We start from the raw sequence: 26,571 nt of genomic DNA, 5'->3' as shown, positions 1-26,571 counted from the left end.
GAAAAGTCCGAGAGACTCTTATCTCTAATGAACCACTAGAAAACCGGAAATGGCGCTGTGGCTCAAGGTAGAGCACTCACCTTGAGCTTAAGAGTGCAGGGACAGCGCCCAGGCCCAGAGTTCAAACCCCATGACCGACAAAAAAGCAAAAAAAAAACCCCAAAACAAACCACCACCAGCAACAAAACAAAAACAGGAAGGGTCACATGTTCTAGACAAAAAAAACCTCAAGTCCTGGAGTTCTTTCCTGCTGTCCTTGCTGGAGCCCCACCAGCTATGGTCAACTCCCCGTAGCCCTCCTGAGCCTCCACTCGCTGAGCCTTCTGCCTCCCCCTACCAGCAGCACATTCCTGCGCTCCCCACCTCCAGGCCATGCCCACCTAGGAGCTGGGCCCAGAGGACACAGACCTGCAGGCTTGAGGGAGGCTCCTGGGCTAACTCAGTCTTTCTGCCCACAGCTGGTGGCCAGGAGACGAGAGCAGCAGAGTACAGCTCGGGCCCTGTGGTTCTGGGCCGTGTCACTACAGGCAAAGGTAACTTCTCGTACGGCTGCTCCTGCTCCACGTGAGGGACGTACCTGCTGGTGAGTCCTGAATCTGAGGCGTGGGGCTCATCTGCTGCCCTTCCTGAAGGCGTGGGCTGCATGGCTAGACTTTGTGTTGGAGAGGAGGAGGAAAAAGGTGCGGCTGGAGCGCGCAGTGCAGGCCCACCACCAGCAGCTCCTACAGGAGGGCGCTACGAGACTCCTGCGCTTTGCAGCCAGCATGAAGGCGCTCCGGCAACAGCTCCAGGCCCAGCAGCAGATCCAGGTAGGCCCTGGGCCCCTTCTTATGGGGAGTGGGCAGGGCAGGGCAGGGCAGGGCAGGGCAGAAGCTGACCATGTCGCAGGCAGCCCACAGCCTCCACCGTGCAGTCCGACGCTGTGCCGAGCTCTGGAAACAGAAGGTGCTTGGCCAGGACAGGGAGTCTCGGCCCCCAGCCCTCGTCACCTCCAGCAGGAGAGTGACCTTTGAAGGTCCCCTTGCCAACCGCATTGCTGCTGGGGCGGGGGATGCCACGCTGGAGACCACAAGGCGGCGAGCCCCAAGGCCTCAGGGTGCCTCCAGCATCCAGACACCGGCCGGGGAGTCCTACCTTCCTGAGCTGTGAGTACTGAAGCCCCGAGAGGTCCCTGGGAGGGCAGAGCAGGTCAGTTACGACCCTGCCAACAGCTGAGCTGCTCAAGACTCAATCCCCTGACCAGCTCCCCCCCTCCCCACTCACACCAGCGCTGCCCGAGACCACCTTTGGTATTAGAGATTCCCTCCACCACCCCACTCCCCCCCCCCACACTCCCTCGCAGGGGCACTAGGGGCTCCCCAAGTGAGCACCACTGCCCTGACAGTGTCCTGCCTTAAGGGCCAGTGAAGCTGCTGGGCTTGGGCTCTGAAGCCAGGCCCCTGCAGCCCCTGTGAGCCCAGCACCTTCTTTCCAGGAGTGCTGCCCGCTCCACCAGGAAGCAGCCACGATGCCCACACTTCTTGCTGGAGCCTGTGCAGGGCAAGCGGCCACCAGGATGTGGCACCCTAGGGGGACCAGGGTAGGTTGGGTAGCTGTAGGCCCGTGTTGCGGTGGCCTGGGGCAGGTGGCCCCTTTCCTTTTCCTGACCTGGCATCCTGACCAACCTCTTGGCTTCCCTCTGCTCAGGCCCGGGAAGCCTCAGGAGCAGGATCCAGGCGTGGCTCAGCCAGCAGGCCCTTTCCAGACGAGGCCCTTCCTGTTTGGGGCCTTGAGCATCTCTGAGAAGCTGTCATTGCCTCCACCCTCCTTCTTGCCCCACGGGGTGGGCACACCGGGCAGGGTGAGCCCCCCACTGGACCCGTCACTACATCCACTCAGCAAGGGCACAGCTGTGACTAGCCCAGAGGCCACTGTCCTTACGATGCCTAGGTGGGGGTGGCGGGCTGAGAGCAGAGGGCGCTCAGTGATGGAGGGATATAAGGGAAGCGAGTGCTGGGGGTGGGGTGGTGAGGGAAGAGCCATGCTCTGGCCGTGATGAGTGGCGTGTCCACTCTCCCTGGAAGAGGGGACTAGGTGGGGTGGCAGCAGGTGTGGTGACAGGGTGAGCGTTGCCCGGACGGACGTCTTAGCAAGTTGGAGCTCAGAGCAGGCAAAGGCTTTCCACAGCTTCCTGCTGTGCCAGTGCTAAGCAGCCCCCGGGCACGAGGCTGGTGCGGAAGGCGAGCAGGTGGCAGGGCTGGGAGCTGGGCCTGGCCACGGCGGGCAGACACTTCTCTGAGCTCACTATCCACACTTCCCTGACAGGCATCAGCACCGCCCACTCCCCCTCAGACTAAGCCCCAGATGCCCCCAGCCCTGGCTTGTGGTGCTGCCTCCCATCCGCTCCTCCCCGGAGACTTCACAGTCCCTGGGCCTGCACGTGTGCCAGAGGCTGCAGGTGAGCAGCTGGGTGTCTTGGAGCTCCTGCAGGTTGGAGCTGCTACTCAGCCTCGTCCCAGAGGGCAAGATGGTCAAGGTTGAGCTCTTCTCCTCTGCACCCCAGGCCATGAAGAACTTGAGGCCGAGCTGGAGGAAATCCAGCAGCAGTTACAGCATTACCAGACCACTAAGCAGAACCTCTGGTGAGGCCCGGCATCTGTGCACACTCGGGTTTCGTCTGCATGCATGGGAGCTGCTTGTGCGTCTTGTTGCCAGTTCTCCCTTCCTCCTGCTTATGAGGCCCATGTTGGCCTCCCTGGGGACAGAGGCTCTGCTTGCAATGGAGCATGATCAAGCCAACTAAGACTCAAATCCTAGCTGGGTCCTGTTGCAGGGCCCACCCAGTGACTGGGTCCCAGCTGCTCTCGGTGAGCGCTAGGGTCAGCACACAGCAACCTCACACATTGGAGGGATCCAGACTGGTCCCCCTCCATCTCTGCGTGAGCAGAGAGTGGTGAGAAGGGCATTCTCATTTGCTGAGGAGAGCGGAGGTGGAGAGCGAATGAGAGCTGGCTTACCACACCAGGCCTGCAGCACAGGGCAGTGGGGCCCTTCCAGACGTTCTCCCCCCCCCCCCCCCGCATTAGAACTGGCTAACGCTTTCCCAAGCCAGAGTAGGCTTACTTGAAGCTCTGCCAAGAACACGCAGGCACAGGTGTCCCCACTTTCAGGTCCTGTCAGCGCCAAGCCGGCAGCCTGCGTAGGTGGCTGGAGCTGTGCCAGGAGGACCCAGGGCCTGAGGACCGGGACGCAGAGCAGCAGGTGCAGAAAGAACTGGAGGAGGTAGGCAGTCCCAGGCGGGCTCCAGGGGCGCCCCCACCCCATGTACTTTCCTCTCAGCTTGGCGTGTTCTCCTCCTCCCCCCTCCCCCGCCCCCAGGTGGAACTGCAGATCCAGCAGCTAACCGAGGAACTCCAGGTCCAGCGCCAGCCCATTGGGGCCTGCATTGCCCGCATCCGGGCCCTGCGGGGGGCCCTGTGCTAGGAGCACAGCAGAGGCCACTTCAGGACAAACCCAATAACAGAATGCAAAGTTACAACCATACCATGTGTTATGTTTTTATTTCAAAATGTCTTGCAGTTAAATGAATTACTGTTCAGAAGTCTCCCACTTTTCATACAAAATACTGTGCTACTGATACAGTTGAAAAAGTCCAATTTCTCCTGTAGGAGAAATTCACAGCGTCCCCAGGGTCAACTTGGCTCCCCTAGGCCTGCACACCCGTCACCGGGGCAGGTTTGCTAGGCGCTGACCTCACCCACCAAGGCTCTGCACAGCCCCTGGACCCACAGCAGCCATTTGCCCCTTCCCACTCCATCCGTTCACACCCCTCCTCCCCCCAGGTAGGCCAGGAGTCATCAGCTGCCACCCTCAGAAGGCACTAGCAGAGTTGGGGGCCACATGGTCAGCCACATGCAGAGAAAGGTTTTGCTTTCCTAACGAGCAGGGAGGGGGAGGAAAATTGGGGAACAGAGAATAAACGATGGGTGAACCTGCTCTGAGGGAGGGCAGGCCCACAGTCCGTGCCGAGGAGGCACCTCACCCTGTGTACGGGGCAGGGGGGGCATTGGGTGAGGCCCAAGCAAAAAGGGGCGTCAGAAAAGTCACGCTTTGTCAGCACTTGCCGCCTTCAAATAATAGCCCAACTCGGATGCAGGGTCTCCAGTTTATACAGTATTAGCAAGTGATCTGTGAGGCCAGCCCCACCAGTACCACCTCTGTGAGGCCCAGGCCTGGCAGGGGTTCTGGCTGCCTTGGGAATCTAGAACCACCTACCTCTGGACAGGCAAGAGCAGCAGATCATTCAGGTTCTACCAGGTTGACCCTGCCATGCCCCTTACCCACACAGCCTGGGGCACCCTATAAGACCCCCTCAGCTCCTCTGTGGACAGACTCTTCAGCAGCTGCAGCCAGGAAGAAGCCTAGAGGGAGCCCAGCGCCTCCCCAAAACGGATCTTCTGTCCCGCCTTCAGCCTGAAGTTGAAGTCCTTGGGCGCCTCAAAGATGAGCACGATGGTGGAGCCCAGGTTGAACTCGCCCAGGTGCTCGCCCTTCCGCATGGGGACGCCCTCCTTGTTGGCATGTGTCACGAAGCTGAAGTCATTGTAGGAACCCTTGCTGTACCGCGGGCTGTTCGTGTGCAGATCCTGGATAGCAAGGGACACAGGACGGAGGGCGTGGGCCCAATTGGCATAAATGGCACAAGGCAAACACTGGGGGCATAGACCGATGCCCCCAAAAGGTACCCTGAGGCAGTGTGAGCATCAGGTTCTACACAACCCACCCCAAGCTCTTGAATTCCTGTCCTCACTTGGGACCACAGCTCCTGACACAGGTGCGCGATGGGAGTTTGTTCCCCATCCCTCCCAGCTGCCTCCACACAGTGGAGGGCAGGCCCAGCCGCGGCAGCTGCACCGCAGACGCAGCAGGTGGACCAAGAGGTCCAGCCTGAGGGCTCTGCTGGGCTCCGGGCTGTGCTTACCCGGTCAAAGTAGATGCGAATGGAGCCCACATTGGTGGCCCCCACGGCGGTGAGCGAGAAGAAGCCGTGCTTCCAGTCCCCCGTCAGCACCACACGCTCGTTGTGGCAGAAGAGCTCTTTGATCCAACGCGCCATGCCCGGGTTCACAGACATTAGGGATCCTGGGAACAGAACACACTTTGTGTGCCCTGCCTACAGCCCGGAACATCCGTCACCCCAGATGCAAAGCAGCCCTCAGGCTCTGCTATCCGTGCGGCATGGGCCGGCCTGGGCCTACCTGGGAAGTGGCGGCGGTGGGAGACGGTCCAGTCAGTGGGCGAGTGGAAGCAGTGGTAGTCCCCAGGGGCCAGGTAGATGACACAGTGGTACAGCTCGTTCCCTTCGCGCGTGACCAACTGGTTTCGGAAGGACTCACACGAGGAGGCTGCATGTGGAGGGGAGGCAGAGAACAGTGCTGGGCTCTTAAGCTGCAAGGCAGGCTGGGGCGGCAACGGGACAAGTGTCAGCCGTGCAGGGCCTGCCCGTGCGGCAACCCACCTGGGTGGAAGGGCAGGTCCTCTGTGTGGGTGCGGGGGCCCAGGAACGACTCCAGAGAGTAGGTGACCCCCTTGACTTGCTCTACCTCACAGTTCTTCACCTGTCCAAAGTTGAGGATCTTCCCATCGGATGGGCTGATCTGCAGGCGCAGCAGAGGCTTACTGCCAGGGAGGGGCTTCCACCCCTGCCCGGCCCCCCCCACCCCTGCCCCACACTCAACATGAGCGCTGTGGCGCGAATGGCCCATGAAAGGGCTACTGCAGCCAGTTCCCCAAACCCAGCAAGAACTATTTCCGGCAGGAGGAAGGGGGTCGAGGGTGGGCCTCACCACGCTGTGCAGGCCGCACACAGGCCGGGCCTGCGGCTTCAGCTTGCGCCGGAAGAACTCGCTGAGGTTGCGGTAGTGATGCAGGTCCTCCACGGCAGCCTCCTTCATGTTCACCCCGAAGGTCCAGATGTACAAGCTGTACACAGGCCTGCGCAGCCAGTGCGGCAGATCCACCTGGTTGAGGCGGCCCCACGCCCGTGACAGCAGTCGCGTTGGCACCGACTTGTACAAGGCCACCTACAGGCCACAGGGCAGGAGGCAAAGAGTTGGCTCCAATGCCCCAGCTCCATGGAACCTGGCCTCTGTCACCAGCCCACCCTTGCCCCAAGAGACACTGAACCCCCAGAGGCCACTGGGGAGCTGAGGGGCCCAGGCTGGCTTTGTGATGTGGCTTTCCTCACAGGAACCAGACTGCGCCTGCGCACAGGGCAGGCATTTCCTCACTTCATGACTAGGTCCAGGAACAACTCGCTCCCTTAGCCCCGTCTCACTTCTCAAAAAGAAACAGGGAGGCTGGTGGGGACAGTGGGCATGCCACGTTGGCCCAGGGCACTGGAGAAAGTGGCCAGGCCTCGAGGTCGCGGTATCCTCTTAACCGCAAGTAACACCAATCCTCCTCGTTCTGTCACGGGGTCCTGAAGGGCTAGCCGGCACCAGAGGCCCAGCCCCACACAGGCCTGGGGAGAGGCTTTCTGGGCCTCAGCTGGCCGGCCCTTGGCCCTGCCTGCACTTGGGGTGTCCCAGAGCTCTGGCTGTCTCTCCAGCCTGGAGCACTTGGGGAGCCGAACGGTCAGGTGCCACTGCAGCCCTGCTGTGTACCCGAACATATCCAAGCACCAATCCCCCACGGGTGAAGTCATTTCATCCACTTCCAGCATCTCTTCAAGGAACTGAATCTGGCTCCGAGGCTCCACCCGGCCACCTGGAACAGCCGGCAGGCCCTGCGTGGGTCCAGACGCCTCGGTGCCTTGTGCACCATGGCCCCAGCTGGCTGTCGAGCAGCCCAGCGGCCAGCTTCCTCCTTGGAGCTGAGTGCAGCACGACCCCCAGGGCCTCACCTGCCAGCTCCCGCCCGGGGCGGCCGCTTGGTGACCCCCTCGGTCCTGCAGTGTGTCCTCACACGCGGCTCCCGCCTCCCTGCACTATGCTATGGCTTCAGAAATGAATTTGGATTCTTCTCAAAACTACCTCCAAACTCTCCTCGCATGAACGTAGTAGAATGGAAGACAGTTTCCTGACTGCCCACTGACACCGGGGAAGGTGGACAGAGCCCACACAGACACCGAGCAACACGACCTTAATAGTGGCCCTGGCCTTTCAACCAACGACCCTTCCCACACCCACTCCCTCACGGGCACAGCTCTAAGTCTCTGGCACCGCACACCTGGGCATGCGCACACTTACCCTGCTCACGGGCCTCCATCCCACCCGGCTGAGTGGCCTGAGGGCGCCGAAGGGCAGGAGGTAGTAGAGGATGGTCAGGGGCCACGAGCGCAGTTTCAAGGCGGGTCTGGACATGCAGCTCAGCTGGCCCAGCCTCCGCCGCAGGGCCAGCTGAGGAAAGTGCAACCTGCGGGCACACGTCCAGCACGGCTGGGTCAGTGCTGGGGGCTCGGTGGGACCAGGCACACTCCCTCGGCCTCTGCTACTCCTGCCCTACCTCCGCAACCTGCCTCAATGGAGGGCAAGTCCCCAGAACGGCAGCGCCCCGTCCCCACGCCACCCTGAGTTAGGGGCTGGGCCACCTAGCTGGCTGACTCATGTCCCCGTCCTTCCCCCCTGCCAGCTGGCTAAGAATGGGGGCAGCAGATGAAGGAGGGTCAACCCCAATTCCTGGGCATCTCTCAGGAGCAACTTGGGAGCGCAGCTGTGGCTCACCAAGGGCCCAGAAGGGGGAAGGCGGAGAGGAGAGCTTGCTTTGTGCCCCAGCTTCCCACACAAGGCCGGAGCCAGGGACAGCCCTGCCCGCACAGGCCTGGGGAAGGCGAGCCGGCGGCCAGTACACAGCGTGCAGCACGGAGGTTGGCTCAGTGAGTCCTTCCCTGCGTCCACTGCAGGACACCCGGCTGCGGGCCTCACCGCCTCATCTATTAAAGACAATACCTGGAAGGAAGTGTGTCTCACACGCACGCACACGATGCCCCCATCCCCCTAAGAATGGAGCTCTGACCGCCCTCATGGTCTCTAGAGCAGATTAGGCCCTTTAAAACCCATCCCCAGGTTTGTGGGGGGCCTCCCCCGCCCAGCCCCCTCCTCCCACTCGGCTGCCCCCCCCCTCCAGGCCTCAGCTCACTCGACCAGCTTTAGAAACTCAGTGTCACACAAGGCACAGAGGCCTTTCCCGGGGAACCCCGGGCACCTGACTGCAGCCAAGTCCCATCACATGCCTGGCCCCCCCACCTCAGTGTAAGCACAGGAGACCACGCCACTACCCTCTCGAATGTCCCCATGCCTCAGAGTCCTCATCTGCAACATCACCCCATGCAACTGTGCTGTCAGGCAGATCCTGCCTCCTGGGTGCTGAGCCAACCAAGGAACAAAGGCCGGGTCCAGCAGTGATGGCGAGAAGTCACTGTGCTCCAGGCAGGTGCTGCGCGGCGCACTAGCTGCCTGGCTTCCCTCCCTTTTGTCTCTCGCCCCCTCCCTCTCCCCCTCCGAACAGGTTTGAGCCAAGACAAACAAATCACGGCTTTCTCCAGCCCCACTCACTGCAGAAAGGCTGCGGGAGAAGGGAGCAGCTCTCTCCCCGGCTCCCAGGCAGGCGCAGGAGGCAGTGGCGTGGGGTGGGGGGAGCAAGGACCAAGGCCCCCCCCACCCGCGGCACCTGCCCCCTAGCCCCCCAACCTCAGGTACCTGAAGCGGGCTCTCCTACTCAGGCCCTCCTGGCCTGGCCCCTCCAGCCTCGGGGGCTCTCCCCCAGGCCCCCGACTGCCGCCTCCACTGCGGGGCCTCTGGACATGAACTCTGACCTTCCTGAGGTCGTGGCGGGGCACGGCAGGGTTAGGACGAGGCGGGCAGCATCTCACCATTTCGCTGCTGCTCGGAGCTCTGGTCCTCGCCGTGCCTCTGACTGACACATCGTGGGCAGGCGGCGCAGGGAGGCGGCGCAAGGCTCGCCGCTCTCCTCGCTCTCCTTTGTTTTTCCTCCTGCCTCCCCTTCCCCCTGCGGGAGGATCTCCTGCGCTGTCACGGCTCCAGGGGCGCTGCTGGTGCCGCTTCCGGGTTCTCTCGGAGGTTCACGGGGCGTGGGTTAGAGTCAGCGCTATTGCAAACAGAGGCACCGGTCACCTTCTCAGGCGTCCTGCTTGGGGACCACTCAGAGACAAAGCAGGCCCCTAGACTTGACCTGCTTTGTCCCCTAGGCTTGGCCTAGTGCCTACCATCCTGGGCTCACCCACTCCTTCCCTCATGGCAGCTGGGTGGGCAGCGGGTGGGAGAGACCCTAGGGTGCACGATCCAACTGGCCATGGTGGGGCAGTGGTGGTCGGGGCACTGCCAGGGCCTCTGGCTGGGGTGCTGCTGGGCTCAGGGAGCATGGGGTGGGAACCCGAGCCTGGTGCTCCGGGGCTCCATGGCTCCAGGCAGGCGGCCCCTCCCTCCTGAGGACCTGACCCATTTTGGATTCAGGTTACAAACGAGCATCTGAAGAATGAGAGGAGAGGGAGGGCAGCCGGGCAAGGTAAGGCTTTGTGCTGTGGACTAGGCATCCTGGACGCTGTGGCTGCCTCTTCCCCCTGCCTCTGAGCCTCCAGTTCCTGACTGACCAATCCCAGCCTCACAAGCTCTGTGTCTGGGTACTCTCAGGGAAAAACCAGTCTAAAGGGTGGGGAAGTGGCCGGGCCCGGGGCCCGGGTCCAGCACAGCTCTTTCTATCTTTGCTCCAGAAAGGCACTTTGGCCTGGCCCCTCCCAGGTTCTCTGTCCAGCTCTGACCACACCTCCCACTACACAGATAGCGGGAAGAGCAAACACACCCCAGCTGTTCCAGCCTCACGCAGGGCAGTCACCCTCCCCAGGAGAAGCGGCTGCACTCCACCTGGCCTCCAGACTCAACCGCAGGCTTGGAAGGCAGCAGGTGTCTGTCACCTATGAATGAAGAAATGTAGTCCCCAAGACACAAAAGAGACCCAGGCGAGGACCGGCCTAGCCTGGCCAACACACTGATAGAGCAGGAGCCTCGAGCACACTGAGACCTCCCTCCACCCACGTGACACAGGCCTATCTCAGCCAGAGGTGAGGGTCCAGCCTACACCTGCCTGCCAGAACCACTGGCTCCACCTGGAGCCAGGACAAGGTAACTAGAGTCTTGACATGAACGTGGATCTCTGTCCTGACTGAGAAAATGTCAAGGCCTGGCGGGGCAGCAGATCCCTCCAACAAGCTTTTGCCAGGCCTCTCTCCTAAGGGCAAGGGCAGCTCTCTGGGGAATGAGCAGGGCAGAGCACCCCCTCCACCCCCCCAACTCCACACACCCAGCAAGCAGTTGCTACAGGAGTTTTGTCACCAAGGCAGCACCAACGCAACAGACACAGCACCACCCATCCAAGGGCCAGGCCTGGGCCCTGTGGAGACCCCTGGTCACTCCCATTAACTTTCTTATGGAGACTCAACCATTCCTCACATCCTCACATCCACCCGCCAGCACGCCAGCGAAACAGAAGCACAGTGCCTGTGGGGAATGGTAAGCTGGGACCTGGCTCCTCTGGGGCTCTTTCCCTGTTCCAAGGAGCCCAGGCTGGATGAGTTGCTGGCTCACACCCAGAACTCCTGGGGACAGAAGCATGGCCTTGTGGGATGGCAGGAGAGGAGGGGATCCTGAGAACCTCAGCCTCCCACCAAGTTTCCCTCACTACCGTAACCTAGTGGGATGCTAGGTTAGGAAATGTCAACTCTGAAAATGCCAGAAAGGTACAAGCCTACAAATCTAGGCTGGTCAGAATCTACGCGCGCTCAGACTACTGTGGACATCTTAGTCCTTCATTCTCCCGGGCACTACCATGGGCTGCCAGGCCTCTTTTGCAGGTGGGAGCCCTTCTGAAAAACCTAAGGCCTACAAGGCCAGGGAACTGGCCTGCCTACACGGCTCAGCAGGGCAGGGCCACCAGGTGCTCCTTCCTCCCTACAGCAGAGGAAGCGCCTGAGGACGAGCTCTGGCAATGACCCAGAACTCCCCCATAGTCTGGAGCACCAACCTCCACCTCTCCACAGGGCAGGGACAGACAAGGGATTCTTGATCACTGTTCTAGCCCTTCTAAACTGAGACACTGACGCCAGGGTGGCCCTGCTCCTCAGAACACCACCTGTGGGCTCTGTAAAGTCTCCAGGGAGCAGAAAAATGTTCTGTCCCCAAAAATGGCATGGTCTGTCAGTCTGTGGGGCCTACGAGTGGCTGCCTTCTCACCTCCCAAGGCGAGGGACCTCCCAGCCAACAGTGCTTCCAAGCCTCTCCCTTCCCCAACCCCAAACTGCCCTCACTCCACAGCCACTGCACCTAGCAAGTCGCAGTGTCTGCCCGAGCTCAGGCTCTGATGAGGACTGGCTGAGGCAAGGAGCACTCACCCCCGCCCCTTCTGAGTCAAGATGGCTCTGTAGAGGTCAATATCAGACCCACCAGCTGGACTTGATGCTATCCTGTGAACTCGGAAGGCCATGTAGTAGGTAACATCAATGAAATCCTGGTGCCCTCCACCACCCCCATCCAGATAACTGGTCAAGGCCTTGGCAAGTTATAGGAAAGGAAAGTTGTCCTGCCAACTTCCCTTGAAGCTAGAGCACAACCCCTCAGCGGCAAAACCCTACTTCCACCCCAGCACACCCCAGCGCACCTTCCTGTCCAACAATGCAAACATACTCAGGGAGGTCGGAAAAGGGGAACACGAGGGCATTGGCAGCCCCTATGAAGGACAGAGAGAAAACAAGCAGCAAAGGTTGATGAACCACCCAAGGGACAGGGGAGACGGGGAGGAAATGCTATTCAGGGACCCCACTGTACCTGGGTGGAAGGCAACCATACCTGCCCCCAGTGGAATGGAACATTCCAACTGAAGTCCAGGAATGGAGGGGCTGTGGGCAGGCCTGGCCGTGAGTGGACGCAAGCAAGACTCAGGACTCAGTGAACTCAGAGTCTGGCACATTCCAGGGATGGAGCCAAGGGCTGGAGGGGCAGTGATTCCCACTCAGCTGCCCACCCTGGAGGGCTGGGCCTCCTGCCCTAGCTCACCTGGGGCCGATCCACAGGACGGCTGTGCCCGGTGGGCGACTGACCCATCATGGCCCGCAGTCCAGGACCAGAAGTGGACAAACTGTCACAAGTAGAGGATGGGAAAATGGATCCTCCCGGGTCCAACCAGGCAGATCATCTGTGAGGAATTGGGCACAGGAGGAGTGCAGAGGAAGAGGAGGGGGATTTCTAAGAGAGGAGGAAGGAGCGGGACAAAGAGACAAGCCAGGTCTTCCTCAGTGTCCCAGAGAAAAGGAGTCTCTCGTCAGTCAGCCGGCTTACCTCTCCCTCAGGCGCCGGCCCGCCCGGAGGCAGCGGCAGAGCCCGAGGAGCCGCAGGCTTCCCGCCCACCCCCGCACGCAGCGCGGCGGCGCGGCGGGCCGAGGATGCGGAGGAAGTGAGCTCAGGCAGCCGCCCCGTGACCGCCCGAGGGACAGGAAAAGGCCCCAACTTGGTCAAGTTAAGTTCTTTAGGTCCCTCGGGTTCCAAGGTTCCCTGTGTTGAAGGAGCCAACCAGCGGCCCCGAAAGTGCTAGAAGGCACTCCCACCCGGCGGGTCGGAGCGGAGCGGTGTTCCCGGCGGCGGGACGGGGCGGGCATCTCCCAGCGGCTGCGGGTCACCTGTGGCTCCGGGGGACTCACCGGTCAGGTCAGCGGGTCTCCAGCCCTGGCCTCAGGGCGGACAGGGGCTCAGGGCGGCCTCCAGGACGGGACGGCGAGGACGGGTCTGGAGGAGGCACACCCGGCGTTAAAGCCGCGGCTCCCTGTGAGCTCCAGCCAAGGTCCAGGAGCCCGAGGGCCCCTTTAAGGGGAGGGGCCGCGGAGGGGAGCAGGGGAGGGGCGGGGCGGGCGGGCGGGCCCGGCCTCACCCGCGGACGGCGCCGCCCTCGCCCTCGCCCGCCTCGCAGGGCACGGTGGGGCCTGGGGATGCCTCTGGAAACGGGGACCCGCCTTTGGCCTCTACCTGGCGTCCGGAGTGGCGGCCTGCCCCCACGCCACCCCCAGCTCTCAAGGAAGGGCCCCACTTACGGAGACCTAACCGAGGACTGGCCGGAAAGCCAGCTCCAGGAGCCCTTTCACCCCGGACGCCGGGTCAAAGGTGGGAAGAAGTCCTTAATTCCTCCACACCCAATCCTGCAGGGGCCTCCGGCCGCCCCCAGGCCCCAGCTCCCATGCCACACACGGATCAAATGCCCAGACCCAAAAAGGGACACCGACCCAAGAGCGAGGCCCACTCCGGCAGCCTGGGAAACCCCGGGGTTCTTTCCCCGGCTGAGGAGCCGAAGGCTCCTTCAGAGACAGGAAGATGAGCCAGGAGACAGGAAAGGTACTTTTCACAACTATCAAAAAGGCCAGACTTAAGTTAAAACCAGGACATAAATTATAAAAAGCAGATAAACTTCCAACGTACTCCTGCTGAGATTCCTTTATAAGATTTGCAAACATAGGAAGGGCTGGCTTTATACTTTGAAATAGTGGTTAAAAGAAAAAAAAATCTCAATTCCTCTGGACTAGGTAGAGACAAAGAATGAATGAACTGTCACGTTGGGCAAGAGGACCTGAAAGTTATCAGTGTTTTGGGTAAACCTCATCCTTTTGACCCACCCCCAAACCAGAAACTAAGGCTCAAGAGTCTCTAGACTGCCTTGTATTCCTCCAGTTCAGAGGAAAAGTCTCTGTCTTCCACCTCTGGCTAACTTTAACCCTGTGGTGCTTTCCATGAGTGGTGTGCAAGGACCTGCGGTTCTGCACGCAAACTGGGAAGTTGGGGGAGGCCCTCGTCCCCCCACTGGACCGGAGAGCCTGGTCTGCAAGGTCATCAGACCACCCCATGTCTGATGGGGTGTAAAGAACAGGCCTAAAGCACAAAAGATAAGGGACCACCACACCAAAAAGGAGCCTCATTCACGTCTGATCTGTGTGCCGCAAACTCGGTGGCTGGTTAAGTGGCCTCAGCAAGCTTGGTCATTTCACACAGGGCTCCAAGAATACTCTGACCACAAAGAATTTAATTTCAAAAACAACATCTAGAACAGGACAGACCATGGAGAGATGCAACTGGTGGTCACAAGACAACACAGTGCTGACAACAAGCACACCTCTCCCCTACATCCAGCCCAAGCAAGTGCTGTGGGAAGAGCGTGCCCCACCCTGGGCTGCAGGGGGACACGAGAGAAGACTCTGAACCTGCTTTCAAGGGCTTTCTTTGTACTCCACTCCTACAATGCATCTGTGGGAGCAGCGAGGCAGTTACCAGATATAGTCCCAGCCATGCGGGGACCTCAGGTTTTGGCACAGGCTGCCTCTCCTGACCTGTGCCCACAGCAACCACCACTGGCTGATCAGGACCTTCTGTGCACCCCTAACTCCTCCCCCATCTCAATGTGCCAGGGAGACACCACTAAAAATGGGATAAGAAGGAATTAAGCACAAAAAGATGCTGACACAAAATCCTGGCCCCACCAAATTACAGCACTAGAAAGCCCTCAGAAGACCATTCAGATTCCCCAAGTCTCCAATACTTGGAGACCAAGCCAGCTGGGCTCTCCATTCCTGCACAAACTCTGCCTTAGCTAACAGTCTGAATTCCAATAAGCTCCTTGTAGAAAGGCATGTGCTCCCCAGTGTGCCTTTCCAATCACTTTACTCCTTTATGGTGGGGACAGGGAACGTCAGCTCATAAGCTCTCTGTGGCACAAGGCAGGGCAGACGTGTAATGTGCCTTGCAAGCTTCTAGTGGCCAACTGCCTACACTGACAATTTTGTATGGCCTGTGAATGATGGTATAAATATCCAAACAGCATTAGGCACAAAAAAATTCCCATCCCTGATAAAGGTTTTGGTTTTTTTGTCTTGCCTGGGGCTTGAACTCAGGGCCTGGGCGCTGTTCCTGAGCTCTTTTTTTTTTGGTTGTGGGGCTTGAACTCTGGGTCTGGGTGCTGTCCCTCAGCTCTCCAACTCAAGGCGAGTACTCTACCACTTGAGCCACAGCATCATTTCCAGTTTTCTGGTGGTTTATTGGAGATAAGAGTCTCACAGACTTCCCTACCCAGGCTGGCTTTGAACCATGATCCTCAGATCTCAGTCTCCTGAGTAGCTAGGATTCCAGGCATGAGACACAGGTGCCCCGCCCTGTTCCTGAGCTTTCTTATGCTCAAGTACTCTACCACTTGAGCCATAGCATTACTGCAGGCTTTCTCTGAGTTCAATGGAGATGAGTCTCACAGACTTTCCTGTTCTGGCTGGCTTCGACTGCTATCTTCAGATCTCAGCCTCCTGGGTAGCTAGAATTACAGGCGTGAGCAACTAGTGCCCACACCTTGTCAAACCCATTAACCAGCCCTAGGTCTGCCCTGAGATCAGCCCTTCCCACCTTCCAAACACACCCTCTTCAGTCCCATTTCTAGATTTCCAGTAAAAATGTTAATTTCTTAGAAAAGTACCCCTCCCCCCAACACACACATCGAAAGTTTACTTCCACATCTCGACAGAGGTTCCTTTAGGCCACTACTAAGTCCTTAACACTTCCCATCCGTCTGGGCCTCTAGGGAGGAACTGCCATCTAGTGCCGCTAGCTGACTCTGCAGGCTCAAGGGCTTCTCAGGCCCTCACTGGGTGATTTTCACACACTCCCTGCTCTGGAGTGATGTCCTGTGTCAGGGGATGGAAAACAGCCAGCCCCAGGACAGAAGTGGTAGGTGCTCACAGCAAATTCTCATTTCCCAGAGGCCAACAGAAAAGTCTGGAGTGTGGACATGTATGAAGGACCTCGGACAATTTCTCCCAATCCTGCCCAATATATCCCTTTCCAGTGCAGGAATGTTTCTTGTCAGCCCCATTAATCCACAGAATTAGAAAGCCCCTTGAGCCATGCAGAGTCCTCTAGCAGCAACTTAAGAACTAGCATGAAATGGAGGGGTAGTGGGGAATGAACCCAGACCCCTGGATTTCTCCCAGCCTGGCAGGCTAGCCTTGTTTTTAAGTTACTCATCTTCAGGTCCAGTCCCTGGCTTTCCCACACATCTTGACATCCACCATGCTTTCTCAACAACACTCCTGCTAGGCACCAAGTAAAACAGTGCTTACTAAATATGTACTCCCTTCCTGCAAGGAAGGGACTAGGTATTCATATGGATGTTATTCTCATTGAACAACTATCAGTGCACTACAGATGAGAACTAAAGCTACATACAGCACATCAAGTTTAAAAGCATACAGCCGTGTCTGATGGTACATCCATGGTACATATGATAGCATAGAGGGGTACTTGTACACAAGCCAAGGGTGCTCCAGTGGGGGACAGTAAGGACATGGTGCTTTCACAGGGTCCTGCCTTACTGCGTTAACTGATTTGTCGTATTCCTTTCCATGAACTGGATCCTGCATGATTTGTGCTACAGAAGGGCAGAAATAAAACAGCAATGCTCAGAGCAGGGGCCAGTGTCCTGGGCTTCTCCTCTGCATGGTTGCCCCTCACCCCTAGCCCCGCACAGCCCAGCTTTCCATCATGGTCTGCTGTCCGCTGGTCCAGCAGACAAGGAAGAGAGATGTACTAGAACTAGGAGAGTTTGTCACCAGATTGCATACTGTGTGGTGTACAGGTCACCGAAATACTAACAGGAAAGCCCAAGAGTCACCCCAATGCCCTGCTGTGCACTGCCCCACACCCCCGGCAGGTGATGTCATGTATCACCTGTGGTTTACAGACACTGCAGACTTAGGTTTAGTTAAGAAGCTCTTAGCAACTTTGTCTATTCTCCCTTTTTAAGGGATTACGTATTTGAAAACCTTTCATAAACCCTAGGTTGGCCAGTAGCTGGGCCTGCACGTTCACATGACCATGCTCTAACAGCTAATGATCAAGTTGTAATACAACCCTGGTCTTACATCACTCTGAATGGGACCTTTTTCTGTACTTTTTCTACATGAAATTATGATAAGGAGTGACAGGGTCCCACAATCAGCAGCCTGAGAGACTTAGTCAGGCTCAAAGCATTTGCTACTTCAGTCCTGAAGTGACCATAGGCCAGTGGTCAAGATTTTGAGAACTCCTTCCATTATATAGGGCAAAGAAGAAACAGAGAAAGCTATGAAAAAACAATATCCTGGACTGGGAATGTGGCTTAGTGGTAGAATGTTTGCCTAGTGCGTGCCTCAGTACCACATAAAAGAAAAAGCTGGATGTGGCACTTTGGCTCAAGTGGTAGAGTGCTAGCCTTGAGCAAAAGGAGCTCAGGACAAGGACCAGGCCTGAGTTCAAGCCCCAGGACTGGCAAAAAAAAAAAAAAAAAATCCTGTGTGTGTATGTGCATCTGTGTCCTTTACCTGTTCAAGATTTCTTCAAGGCACTTCAGCCATTTAACAAGTCTGCGTCTACAAACTGTCTGTCTCACCCATAAAAAGGGAAGTCCTAGGTTTTATTTATAAGTAGATCCCCAGAATCTCCACAGGGCCTGGCTTATAGAAGTAACTGAAAAATTTGTTAAGTGAAGGGGTTAATGCAAGAAGAAAGGAATCATGTTCATCTATGTATGTCTATGTTCATCTAGTATGGTCTTGTAGCATAGTAGGCCAACTACAAATAGAAATAGTTATTTTATTTTTGGGTCCAGTCGTGGGGCCTGAACTCTGGGCCTGGGCGCTGTCCCTCAGCTCTTCAGCTCAAGGCTAGCACTCTACCCCTTGAGCCACAGCTCCACTTCCAGTTTTTTTTTCTTTTTGCTTATGTGGTGCTGAGGAATTGAACCCAGGGCCTCAGATATACAAGGCAAGTGCTCTACCACTGAGCCACCTTCCCAGCCCAGAAATAGTTATTTTAGAAACCAAACATGTCACAAATCATAAAGGTGTCCGTATCTTTTGCAAATGGCAATCCTATCCCCTAGTCAGTAACTGGGATGCCAGAAAGCACTGTGGCACAGGAGCTACTCACGGTACTGTTATGGAGTGTTGTAATGTTATCCCAGAGTAACATGGTTGAGGTTAAAAAAAAAAAAAGCACTGTATGGAATAATTATATCCATTAGAAACAAACTCAAGATGGGGCTGGGAAGGTGGCTTAGTGTAGAGCGCTTGCCTTGCATGCATGAGGCCCTGGGTTCAATTCCTCAGCACCACATAAGCAAAAAGAAAAAAGCCGGAAGTGGTGCCGTAGAATGCTAGGCTTGAGCTGAAGAGCTGAGGGACGGCGCCCAGGCCCAGAGTTCAGGCCCCACAACCGGACCCCCCCAAAAAACCAACTCAAAAAGTGAAGGTAAGAAAATAAAGCTCATAGCCAGGTGCTGGTAGTTCACGCCTGTAATTCTAGCTACTCAGGAGGCTGAGATCTATGGATCATGGTTCAAAGCCAGCCTGGGCAGGAAAGGCTATGAGATTCTTATCTCCAATTAGCCACCAGAAAACCAGAAGTGGTGCTGTGGCTGAAAGTGGTAGAGGACTAGCCATGAGCAAAAAGTTCTGGGACAGCACCCAGGCTCTGAGTTCAAGCCCCAGGACCAACCAAAAAGAAAAAGAAAGCTCATGATTATACCACCTACTCATAAGATGAGAAGGGGTGGGGCTCATGACTGTTCTCTCTGTTTTCTGTCATTTAAATGAAAGCAAGGTTAATTTCCTCATGAGCTTTGAGACCACTTACTGGGAGAAAGGACAATATCAAAATAAATGGTAGTGGAAAAACTTGATATCCCATGCAAAGAATGGAATTAGATCCTTCTATTACATTCAAAAATTAACTGATGCTGGGCACTGGTTGTTTATGCCTGTAATCCCAGCTACTCAGGAGGCTAAAGTCTGAGGATCAAGAATTGAAGCCAGTCTGGGCAGGGAAGTTCATAAGACTTGTCTCCAATAACCAGCAAAAAATACTGGTAATGGTGTGGCTCAAGTTGTATAAAACCAGCTTTGAGCAGAGAAAGCTAAGCTCAGGTCCTGAGTTCAAGCCCCAGTACTGGCACAAATAAATTAATAAATATGTTTATAATTTAGCTCAAAATAAAACCAGGTGAGTGCCAGTGGCTCACATCCCTATAATCTTAGCTACTCAGGAAGCTGTTCTAATGACAGGTTTGGAGTTAGCCCAAGCAGAAAGATTTGGCAGACAAATCTTCAAAATTCTTACCTCCAATTAACCATCACAAAGCTGGAATTGGAAGTGTGGCTCAAGTGGCAGAATCTCAGCAATGATCAAAATAGCTGAGTTAGAGCTTGAGGATCTGGGGGTGGGGTGGGGTGGTAAAGAGGTCTAGGACATGGCTCAAGAGGTAGAGAGCTGGCCTAGCAAGTTCAAGAGTTCAAATCTTAGTACTCCTCAAAAGAAAACAACCAACTTTTTTCCCCCCTGTCAGTCATGGGGCTTGAACTCAGGGCCTGGACACTGTCCCTGAGTGCTTTTGCTCAAGGCTAGCGCTCTTTGAGCCACAGTGCCACTTCCAGTTTTCTGGTGGTTAATTGGAGTTAAGAGTCATAGACTTTCCTGTCCAGGCTGGCTTTGAACCACAATTTTCAATCTCAGCCTCCTGAGTAGCTATAATTACAGACATGAGTCATTAGTGCCCAGAAACAACGAACTTTTTTTTTTTTTACTATACAGAGGGGTTACAATTACATGGGCAAGATAATGAGTACATTTCTTTTTTTTTATTGTAAAGATACTATACAGAGGGTTACAGTTACATGAGTAAGGTAATGAGTACACTTCCTATTGAGCATTGTTACCCCTCCATTGTTTTCCCCCTACCATCCCCTCCCTCCCTACCTTCCCTAAGGTTCTTTTTTTTTTTTGATTGTGATTAAGTGATTATATAATTTCCCGAATTTCACAGTATTGTGGAATAATGATGCTCATTTAAAGTCACACGTTCATTCTAACTTTCCTGGAGCAAATTGTCTATCACAGTCTATAACATATAACGGTGTACACATATACACCATACATGTGATCAGCAGCATGGGGATATTTAGTAGTGGTTCGGCCAGATGAGTGGGAGTTCTTTGTTTCTTAAGTCCTGTTAGCTTTGTCGTATCACCTAACATTTTGGATTTAGCATCCACTTATCAGGGAGACCATGTACCGTTTGTTTCTTCGTTCTTGCCTTACCTCGCTCAACATGATTCCTTCTAGCTCCATCCATTTCCCTGCAAATGCCATTATTTTGTCATTCCAGAAACAACAAACTTTTTTTTTTTTTTTGGGTCCGGTAGTGGGGCCTGAACTCTGGGCCTGGGCGCTGTCCCTCAGCTCTTCAGCTCAAGGCTAGCGCTCTACCACTTGAGCCACAGCGCCACCTCCGGCTTTTTTTTTCTTTTTTGCTTATGTGGTACTGAGGAATCAAACCCAGGGCCTCAGGCATGCAAGGCAAGCACTCTACCACTGAGCCATCTTCCCAGCCCCGAAACAACAAACTTTTAAAAGACAACACAGAAGCTGGAGTTGGTGGCTCACATCTACAACCCTAGCTACTCAGGAGACTGAGATCTGAGGATCAAGGTTCAAAGCCAGGCTGGGCAGGAAGATCTATGAGATATCGCAATTAACCAACAAAAAACCAGAATGAAGTACTGGCTCAAGTGGTTGAGCACTAGCCTAGAGCAAAATAACTAAGGTATGGTGCTCAGGCCCTGAATTCAAGTCCCAAAACCAGCACTAATTAAATAACTAAAAAAATAATGATCCAGGAACAGTAGTTCACGCCTGTAATCCTAGCTACTCCAGAGGCTGAGATCTGAGGATTCTGGTTCAAAGCCAGCATAGGCAGAAAAGTCCCTGAAAGACTCCAATTAACTACCAGAAAACCAGAAATGGCGCTATGATTCAAAGTGGTAGAACACTAGCTTGAGCAAAAAAGAGCTTAGGGACAGCACCTAGGCCCTGAGTTCAAGGCTCATCACACACACACACACACACACACACGCGCGCGCGCGCGCGCGCGCATGCACACAGAAACAATGTTCACATCATCAGATTTTGGTAATAACTCAATACCAAAGCTCAGACAGCAAAAGGAAAAATATATAAATTAGAGTAACAGGAGCTGGGAATGTGGCTCCATGGTAGAGTGCTTACCTAGCATACAAGAAGCCCTGGGTTCAATTCCTCAGTACCATATAAACAGTAGAAGTGGCACTGTGGCTCATGGCAGAGTGCTAGCCTTGAGCAAAAGAAGCTCAGGGCAATGCCCAGGCCCTGAGTTCAAGCCCCGTGACTGGTAAAAATAAGTAAGTAAATAAATAACAACAAAAATAAATTAGAGTAGCAAAGTTCAAAATGTTTATGTGCCCAAAGACATTATCAAGGTGAGCAAACAACCAACCCATAGAACAGGAGAAAGTACGCAAGTCATATATGAGATAAAACATCTTTATCTAGAACATATAAAGAATTTCTGTAAGTCAACCAAGAATATCAAACAGAATCCAAAAACCAGCAAAGGACTTGAATATACATTTCTCCAAAGAAGATAAAGTAACTCTTCCTCATCCACAGTAGTATAGTCCAAACCTCAGCAGATATCCAAAAGAAGAATAATATCAAACCTTATACATATGCTTTTTTCCCCCAATATTCACATACTTAGGAACAGTGAGAGGTTATTAGCAATAATAAAAACACAAAACAACTCTAAGAATACACTGTAATAAAATTATTTAAAACAAGTATTATTTCTGGAATTTTCCATTCCGTAAGTCTGGACCAAACATGGATGAATAAAAGTTTGGAGTGTAACTGTGGATTAAGGGAGAGAATATAGTAAACCAATAACCAACCAGCATGGGACCCAATGCTTAACATTACCAACCATGAGGAAATGCAAAGAAATCCACACTCAGACGCCACCTTTCACTCTTCAACATGACTATGACCTACAAAATGTTGAGAATGTTTATGCATTGCTGCTGGTGATGTAAAATGGTTCTGCAGCTGTAGAAATTCAGTCCCTCCTCAAAAATTTAAATACAAATTACTGTGACCCAGCAATCCCCAACTGCAAACAGGCTCTAAGCAGATCCTTGTAGTGTCCACAGCTGCCAAATTCATGGAGCATGCCCCGCAGATGAACGCAACAGGTTCACGAACTGCGGGGAACAAGCTGTGGGGTGTATTCATGCATGTGCACATGGAGTGACTTTTTTTTTTCTTGGTGGGTCATGGGGCCTGAACTCTGGGCCTGAGCACTGTCCCTCAGCTCTTCTGCTCAAGGCTAGAGCCCTACCACTTGAGCCAAAGCGTCAGTTCCAGCTTTTTCTGCTTATGTGGTGCTGAGGAATCGAACCCAGGGCTTCAGGCATGCAAGGCAAGCACGCTACCACTGAGCCACCTTCCCAGCCCCTAGAGTGACTTTTTGTGGGAGCTGCTACCACCCATTTAAAGATCATCTGCCCCTGTGTTTCAGCTAGGAAAAAGAACAGAATTCTGGCTGAAGCTTGTCCACAGATGAACATCAATGAACCTGGAAAACATTATGTGCAATGAAAGAAGCCAGACACAAAAGGAAAAACAATGCCTAACTCCTTGGGGTATGTGGAATAAACATATTCATGACTTATGAATAGTTACCAGGCAAGGGTGGGGAATACTGACTGACTAATGGAAACTGTTGGGGGCGATGACAGGTCCAAGACCCTGGCAATGTACTTAACGCCAGTGATATATACTCAGTGTCAGGGGCTGCAGGAGACAGTAAAAGCTAAAGGAGAGGCCCTCCTGACAGGATTAGTGGCTTCACAAGAAGAGGCTGTGCTTGCTCTCTGTGTCAGGGAAAGGGGGCCAGGAAGAAAGCCCTTCCACAGCCTAGCCATATGAAGCATCTTTAAACCTCTGTTCTTTAAGCTATTTACTCTACAGTATTTTGTTACTGTTATGGCAGCATGAGCTTAGGTATATTTTACTGATGGAGGAAAAGGCAAGCTGAGAAAAGACAGGAGCAAAGAGAAACTTCAGTATTCCTGAGACTGTGATGGGCAAAACGCAACAAACATGAATTATTTCTGTGGAGGGGAAGGAGTGTCATTGGGATAGAGAGCAAAGTGGCATGGTAATGAGAAGAATCAAATAGACACACAGGATAGAGACAACAAAAGCTGACAGGTTGGCAAGAGAAGTGTGATGAGGGGCTGTGGCTGCAGCTCAGGTGGTGTGTAGAGCTTTTTGTCTAGCACACATAAGGCCCAGGATTCAATCCCCAGCACCAGAGGGGGAAAGGCAAGGACAGGAATGGCAGGATGTCCTTCTCCACTCCCCAAGAACTACGAGTCATCAGGGTCATGACCACTGCTCCATGCTAATGCTTCTTCTGGGTACAAATCACTTCCTCCTGGCATCTTCCCACCTCCTGTCCAATGAGCAAAGAGATGCTACTGAAGCAAGGTAACATTACAAGGGGCTTCCCCAAAACCTGCAGATGAGTAACTCAACTGAGCTCAAAACATGGGGCGATAGGGCAGGCTGATGTCTTTTTTTGGGGGAGTGGGGTCGGGGGGTATTCTGGTCATGGGGCCTGAACTCTGGGCCTGGGCGCTGTCCCTCAGCTCTTCAGCTCAAGGCTAGCGCTCTACCACTTTGAGCCACAGCACCATTTCCAGCTTTTCTCTTTTTGCTTATGTAGTGCTGAGGAATCGAACCCAGGGCCTCATGCATGCAAGGCAAGTGCTCTACCACTGAGCCACCTTCCCAGCCCCTAGGCTGGTGTCTTATAACAACAGAAGAAAGGGACAGATGACCCGTATGTGGGTGGGGAAACCTCCTATCAGCAGTCATTCCAGAAAGGGAATCATTCCATGGTAGGGCAGGGGGAGGAGAGAAGTGAGGAAATAAATCAGGCTTAATAAAGATGTAGGCATAAACTTTTCACAAGTCCTATGCATGGCTGGGGGGTGGGGGAGAAATGGGGGATGTGAACACTCAACAGGCATTATACCATGGAATGATCAGTACACTCAAATTCATGCCACAAGCAGGGTACCAGTGGCTCACGCCTGTAATCCTAGCTACTCAGGAGGCTGAGATCTGAGGATCACAGTTCAAAGGCAGCCTGAGCAGGAAAGTCCATGAGACTCTTATCTCCAATAAACCACTAGAAAACCGGAAGTGGCGCTGTGGCTCAAGTGGTAGAGCGCTCACCTTGAGCTGAAGAGCTGAGGGACGGCACTGAGACCCAGACCGACAAAAAAAAAAAAGTCTGATACAAGTGGCAGGCAAAGTGGTGCATACCTGTAATAATGCCAGCATTCAGGAGGCTGAGACACAAGGGTTATGACTTTGTCTCAAGACTTAAAAAAAAAACAAAACTCAGTAACAGTCAGTATCAGGGAGCCACATCAGACAGATATCACTAGAAGTCCAACTTAGTAAGCAGAGGAGGAAAGGAAAGAAGAAAAACTTAGGAAAGCAGAAAAATGACAGGAAACACAATGCATCTCTCTACACTAACCATAAATGTTAATGGGCTCAAATCACCAATCAAAAGAAAAAGAATTACAGATTGGATCAGAAAACAAGGTCCATCCATTTGTTGCCCTCAAGAGACCCATCTCACTGCCAAAGATAAAAATAAATTCCGAGTGAAAGGATAGAAGAAGATCTACCATGCAAATGCTCCCAACTTGAAGGCAGGAGTTGCCATCCTGATATCTGATAAAATAAACGTTTCATTAAAATCAATATAAAAAGACAAGGGACTGGGAAGGTGGCTCAGTGGTAGAGTGCTTGCCTTGCATGCATAAGGTCTTGGGTTCAAATCCTCAGCAGCACATAAGCAGAAAAGGCCAGAAGTGGAACTGTGGCTCAAGTGGTAGCGCACTAGCCTTAAGCTGAAGAGCTGAGGGACAGTGCCTAGGCCCAGAGTTCAGGCCCCATGACAAAAAAAAAAAAAGACAGGAAACAATCCAAGAAAAGAATATCACCATTATCAATTTATACTCTCCAAACACTGATGCACCCAAATATGTTAAGCAAATATTCTCAGACTTACAGAATAAAATAGACCCAAATACAGTAATACTAGGAGACTTTAATACTCCACTTTCACCAAAGGACAGGTCTACCCACCAGAGGATTGGCAAAGAAGCCTCTGCATTAAATGATGCCATATCTCAAGCAGAATTAATTGACATCTACCAAGTTTTCCACCCTACAACAACCCAGTACACATTCTTCTCAGCAGCCCATGGAAATTTTTCCAAAATAGATCATATCAAAGTGCATACAAGGAATTTAAGCAAATACAAGAGGATCGACATAATTCCCTATATTCTATCCAACCACAGTGGAATCAAGCTAGTTCTCAATAACAAAGTATACTGTAGAAACTACTCAAACACATGGAAATTAAACAGCACACTTCTGAGCAACACTTGGGTCACAGAAGAAATTAAAGGGACTGGGAAGGTAGCTCAGTGGTAGAGCACTTGCCTTGCATGCTTGAGGCCCTGGGTTCGATTCCTCAGCACCATATAAGAAAAAAGCCGGAAGTGGTGCTGTGGCTCAAGTGGTAGAGTGCTAGCCTTGAGCTGAAGAGCTGAGGGGCAGCGCCCAGGCCCAGAGTTCAAGCCCCACGACCGGACTCCAAAAATAAAAAAGAAGAAATTAAAAAGTTCCTACAATTTAATGAAAATGAATATACATCAGAAAGAAACCTGTGGGACACAGAAAAAGCAGTCCTGAGGAGCAAATTTGTTGCTCAGTGCCCACATCAAAAAAATAGAGGAAGATGAAGTAAATAATCCCATGACGCAACTAAAACTGCTAGAAAGAACCTAAAGTTACTAAATAGAGGAAGATAACCAAAATAACAACTGAAATTAACAAGATAAAGACTAAGAAAACTACAAATACAATTAATAAGACAAAAGGCTGTTTTTTTGAAAAAATTTCAGTAAAATTGATGGACCTATGGCAAGATTAACTAAAAAAAGAAGAGACCAAATCAATAAGATCAGGGATGCCACGGGAAAAATTACAACAAATACCCAAGACACCCAACAATTATAAAGAACTAGTTCCAGAATCTATACTCAATAAGGAAGGAAAACCTAGCAGATATGGATGAATTTTTAGAGAAATACAAATTGGTGGGGCTAGGATGGTGGCTCAGTGGTAGAGCGCTTGCCTTGCATGCCTGAGGCCCTGGGTTTGATTCCTCAGCACCACATAAGCAAAAAGAAAAAAGCCAGAAGTGGTGCCGTAGAGCGCTAGCCTTGAGCTGAAGAGCTGAGGGACAGCGCCCAGGCCCAGAGTTCAGGCCCCATGATCGGACCCAAAAAAAACAAAAAACAAAAAAACGAAATTGCCCAAACTGAACCAAGAAGAAATAAATCAATTAAATAAACCAGTAACTTACAATGAGATAGAAGAAGCGATCAGAAGTCTTCCAACAAGGAAAAGCCCAGGACCAGATGGATTCACTACAAAATTCTATAAGAAGGCTGGGAAGGTGGCTCAGTGGTAGAGCACTCGATTCCTCAGCACCACATTAGAAAAAAGCCGGAGCCGGGCGCTGGTGGCTCACGCCTGTAATCCTAGCTACTCAGGA

General features: G+C 53.5%; 2 protein-coding genes across 5 annotated transcripts in view; one reads left to right on the top strand and one right to left on the bottom strand.

Annotated features, from left to right (window-relative positions):
* Positions 1-3,511, top strand: part of Sfi1 (Sfi1 homolog, spindle assembly associated (yeast)) — a 63,062-nt gene extending 59,551 nt beyond the window's left edge. Inside the window, exons 22-30 of the mRNA XM_013014252.1 lie at positions 459-533; positions 633-809; positions 889-1,145; positions 1,475-1,579; positions 1,687-1,840; positions 2,305-2,437; positions 2,543-2,621; positions 3,150-3,261; positions 3,358-3,511. Coding sequence (XP_012869706.1) covers positions 459-533; positions 633-809; positions 889-1,145; positions 1,475-1,579; positions 1,687-1,840; positions 2,305-2,437; positions 2,543-2,621; positions 3,150-3,261; positions 3,358-3,462 — 1,197 coding nt within the window. The 3' untranslated portion in view covers positions 3,463-3,511. The remainder of the gene's footprint in view (positions 1-458; positions 534-632; positions 810-888; positions 1,146-1,474; positions 1,580-1,686; positions 1,841-2,304; positions 2,438-2,542; positions 2,622-3,149; positions 3,262-3,357) is intronic.
* Positions 3,512-3,517: 6 nt separating this feature from the next.
* Pisd (phosphatidylserine decarboxylase) overlaps positions 3,518-26,571 on the bottom strand; it is a 28,909-nt gene continuing 5,855 nt past the window's right edge. Inside the window, exons 1-8 of one of the 4 annotated variants that reach the window (XM_013014412.1) lie at positions 11,436-11,551; positions 8,852-9,087; positions 7,230-7,395; positions 5,826-6,062; positions 5,498-5,636; positions 5,238-5,384; positions 4,961-5,121; positions 3,518-4,625 (exon numbers count right to left, since the gene is read on the bottom strand). In XM_013014412.1, the coding sequence (XP_012869866.1) occupies positions 4,401-4,625; positions 4,961-5,121; positions 5,238-5,384; positions 5,498-5,636; positions 5,826-6,062; positions 7,230-7,395; positions 8,852-8,904 (1,128 nt within the window). In that variant the 5' untranslated portion in view covers positions 8,905-9,087; positions 11,436-11,551 and the 3' untranslated portion in view covers positions 3,518-4,400. Of the gene's footprint in view, positions 4,626-4,960; positions 5,122-5,237; positions 5,385-5,497; positions 5,637-5,825; positions 6,063-7,229; positions 7,396-8,851; positions 9,860-11,383; positions 11,406-11,435; positions 11,552-26,571 lie in introns of those variants that run through there. The other 3 variants (XM_013014411.1, XM_013014413.1, XM_013014410.1) reach the window with 3 other exon arrangements.

Source organism: Dipodomys ordii, unplaced genomic scaffold (genome assembly GCF_000151885.1).
Source record: "Dipodomys ordii isolate 6190 unplaced genomic scaffold, Dord_2.0 Scaffold23, whole genome shotgun sequence".
In the NCBI taxonomy this organism is placed as follows: Eukaryota; Metazoa; Chordata; class Mammalia; order Rodentia; family Heteromyidae; genus Dipodomys; species Dipodomys ordii.
This window is presented reverse-complemented; position numbering and strand designations above follow the sequence as displayed.